Below are 4,287 nucleotides of genomic sequence, written 5' to 3' on the forward strand. Positions count from 1 at the left end.
GTAGCTTGCCTTTGAATCCTAATAAAATAACTTTAAATACACAAAAACGTAGTTTGGGAATAAATCGTTCGTTCTTTTCGTTTAAGAAGTCGTTGCCTGTGAGTTAACTTGTCTTTTTTGAGCCGATTTACACTTTCTAGACTCAAACAAGGCATAATTCTCAGCATCCCCACATTCTTTATTCAACACTCCCGGATTAAACACCCCACCACAACACAAAACGAAATATTCCCTAAAATAACCATTAGTGGAAGGCGTTGTCAAAATCTGCGTTGGCGCAGTTGGGAATGTGCTTAGACTCCGTTGTGTTAATGTGCACGAATTTCTAATGTAAGTGAGTTTCCAAAGAATTCAACAACCACGAAATTTGACGTATTTCTGGACAATATAAGTGGATGAGACTCGAGATTCCAAATTTACACCAAAATTATTCAACATTAATCATTAACAACTCAGTCCTTAGTATGAGGAGATTTCAATTTCTTATCGGGATTCAATTCGGCTTCTAAAGCTAGTAGAGCACCTTGTTGTATTTCTAATGCGTATTTTCATCTCCACCTTGGTACACACTTTAGTCGGATTTTAAGTTTCAGAAATTTTCTTGGAATAAATGGAATATTCTTATTGGGAAGCGAACGCTCAATTTTAAACAACGGAAATGTTATGGGCCGCTTCGGAGTGAATAGTTGTTTGACGTACAGATGTTTGGCTGAAAAGATAGAGTTTAATTTATCGAAAAAAACGATAAAGAACTGTACATTTGTTAAAAAACTCGTCCAGATTCCTGTTGTCTTGAATTCCCCTAATTTTCCATTTATTCCTTTTCTGGCATTTTATAAGGAATTTGATGAAATTTAAGTTTCCTAAACCAGCGGTTCTTAACTGAGAATGTTTGTTCTATAAAGGCTCATCTAGTTATATGTGATTCAATTGCAGTTGGTTTTGAGAGTGGGAAGATTCTGATAATTTCAAATTTGGGAGAAAACTTGAAATATTCTCGTTCTGAATTGTTCTGGCATTTTCGAGGCAAAGTTTCGATTGATTTTTTCGCCGAATGGTTAGAAATTTTTTTAAAATTAGCTGGTTTTACATAAATACTTAAATATTGCAAATTTTGTTTGAAAATTATGATTTAAAGGGTTTTTTATGATATCGAGTGGAGGTGAATGTGTGATGGTAAAGTGGAGAGTCGATGAATGTACAAATGATTTTGTCCCTCGGTTGTCCTCTCCAATTAGACAAATATCAATTGCACCTGATTCGCACAACATATGCCTTCTCCATTCCGACAATAGTTTATTTTAATTAATATTATAGCGATCACTATTCTTGACAGCAATAAAATTGTCAAACATTCCATAAATCAGTTTTTTTGTCAGTGGTATACAGGCGGGAAGGAAGACTACAAAAATTGGGATTATCCTGCCGGATTAGTGCGAGGATTTAATGGAAATTCTTTCATGACAAATGGGCGTATTGGACATGTTCAATTTCTGTCTTTGGATGATTGTAAGCCATTATTTCAGGTTAAATATTGTCTGTTATTAATTAGGTTGATGTTGTGAGACAGAATTATGTGCCCGCTACTGATGATGAACTCGTTTCTGATTTTCCAGACATCACTGCGGCCGTTCTTGTAGAGATAAATGAAGATGACCAGTGACTGATCACTTCTGAGTTATCACACATAGCTAAGGAGTGTCGACTGAAATTCTGGAAATGCAAAAAATCCAGAACAGAGTTATATTTTTATTAGTAAAAATAGGTTTGATTTGGACTTTTTTGTTGACGAATCTACACCAATTGCACAATTATTGAACATAAATGAGAGAAGAATTTGTGCTCGTTTATTAACCTGTGTTAAAATATGGCAACTCGATTCTGGTATTTACACTTTTTAATTCTGGTATTTATACTTTAAAATAATTGGTTTTGTTACAAAGAACTTGAAATTGAGTTTCCCATTCTAAATATCGCGGTGTCTGCAGACTTTTCTATATTTCTAACTCTGTTTGTCAAACCTATATTGCAACAGAATTTTGTTGTGGGATACTTAAAATTTTTCTATTCTTCCTCATATTAACTGTCTTTTAAAATATAATAGAATAAAGTATACAGTCTTCCCTTTATTGCTCGCCATTTTTGGGACCAAGCCAAAATTGGCGACTAAGAGAATTTGGCGAGTAAGAGAAATAATCAATATCCTATTTTCTATCAACAAAAAATTTCTATAATTTTTAACTATCTAAACATTTAAATAAATAGCCGAAACATTTATTTAAAAAACCAAAATTTTAAGTAAAGTAATCATTTATAGTTTTTTTGTATGATCTTTTCTCTATATTTTTTTGCATTTTTAATAAACTTTCTAGCATATTCACATCAAAATTATCGTCATGTGAAAAATATTTTTTGAGGTCCGAAATACATTTTATCGCATCTCGATGTGTAATACAGTTGTTTCTTTCACAATCTTCAGTAATTGAACTGTCTAAAATTGCATTTTCATCGTTATTTTCATAGTTATTGTTTTGAACAAATTCATGAAGTTCGTCATTTTCAGAGTACGTAAAGTCTATAAACTCCTCCTCTTTTATGGGATCTGTGATCATTAATTTTTCTATAATTTGTTCGAAATTTTTTATTTTATGGTCTCCCATAATAGGTTCTTCAATTCTGTTTTCCCATTTGGCGTGCTGAAAACATTTTGATATTGTATCCACTGACACATCTTTCCAGGCTAGATAAGAAAATAAGACTGCATCTTTCAGGGTTAATTTTTTATAGCATTCAATAGTTGCGTCACCGTAGTTTATTTGTTCAATTATATGTTTAAATTTAAATTTGTTGAAATGAGATTTGAATGATCTAATGATTCCTTGATCCATCGGTTGAAGCACAGTAGTCGTGTTTTTTGGTAAATATAAAACTTCTATCATACTTAATTCGATTGTTATTCTATGCGAAGGACAATGGTCTACAACCAAAAGTATTTTTTTTTGTTTTTGTTTGAGAGTCTTGTTCCAATTATACAACCATTCGTTAAATATTTCCATGTTCATCCAAAGTCTTCGATTTGGTCTTTGAACTCATCCGCAGTATATCCCAATTCACCATGAAAAATTCTTAGTTTTACATTGTGCCTTTTTTTGAACTTTTCAAGCCATCCTTTACTGGCTTTAAATTCGAAGAGACCGTTTAACGCAGCAATTTCAGTTGCTTTCGACAAAATTATCTCATCATTGAGGCAAACTCCAATAGATTCCATGTAATCTATCCAGGCAATGATTTCAGAATCAATTGCTGAATATCTAAGTTTCGAAAAACGAGAACTTCTCCCATAAATTGGATTAATTCCAAGAATCTTCTGTTTGTTCAATTTAAGATCGTTAATTGCACGTCTCGAAATTGATTTTTTGAAACGCGACGAAAAAATTTCTGAAACACGCCTTAGACTTAGAGAAGAATTATCAGTAAGATAATTTATAATTTCTCTTTTTTGATCATAAGATAATCTTGAGCACTTCCTCATGTTACAAAAAAAAACACGCGGTATAAATATTTGAAAAAATTATTTTTTTAATAATAAATTTTAATTTTTTAATACTAAAACGTGGCGAGTAAGAGAATTTGGCGAGCAATGGAATTTCCTTAGTAAAAATGGCATTTTTTCCAAAAAAGTGGCGAGTTATAGAAATGGCGAGCAATAGAATTGGCGAGCAATAGAGGGTAAACTGTATTTATGTTATTATTGTTTAGTAGACAAGTTGAATTTTGCGGTGAGAGATGTCGAAGATTACTTGTTTGTGTTACTGAGGATTTGTCATATATCACAGTTTTTTACTCTATTTTTGAAAACAATGTCAAGTGTGTGGCTACAAACAGCAAATTGGACCACTGCCATGTTTCTTTCAAACGGAAATGGTTGTGACTAATGCTTTATTGTTAGTTGAATTGTTTGATGGGCTTACAAAGACAAGGTTGATTGTAGCTGGGAATATAAATATTCATGTTGCTGCTTTGTTTATAACAGAAAAATATGATTGGTTGTTATCGACAAGAAACAAAAATTGAAAGTTATTCATAAAAGAAATTCTTCTGTGAATTCCGCTTCAGCTGGGAGTCATGGATTGTTCCTAGAGAACAGTGTTTTGGGTCCTCTTTCTAGTTATCTCAAAAGCGAACAAGATTATAAACCTGTAATCAAGAAAAAGATTGTGTCTTTACATGATCAGACTCATTTTTCGGAATATGTATGGATTTTACTATTAGTTTAGATGATGACCT

At 32.3% G+C, this 4,287-nt stretch overlaps 1 protein-coding gene across 1 annotated transcript; it reads right to left on the bottom strand.

Moving 5' to 3' along the window:
• Positions 1–3,058: 3,058 nt before the first annotated feature.
• Positions 3,059–3,532, bottom strand: LOC115231700 (major centromere autoantigen B-like). The gene has a single exon (XM_029801664.1). It carries the CDS (start codon positions 3,530–3,532, stop codon positions 3,059–3,061), a length of 474 nt encoding a protein of 157 aa, XP_029657524.1.
• Positions 3,533–4,287: the final 755 nt, after the last annotated feature.

This window comes from Octopus sinensis, unplaced genomic scaffold (assembly GCF_006345805.1).
Source record: "Octopus sinensis unplaced genomic scaffold, ASM634580v1 Contig18750, whole genome shotgun sequence".
NCBI lineage: Eukaryota > Metazoa > Mollusca > Cephalopoda > Octopoda > Octopodidae > Octopus > Octopus sinensis.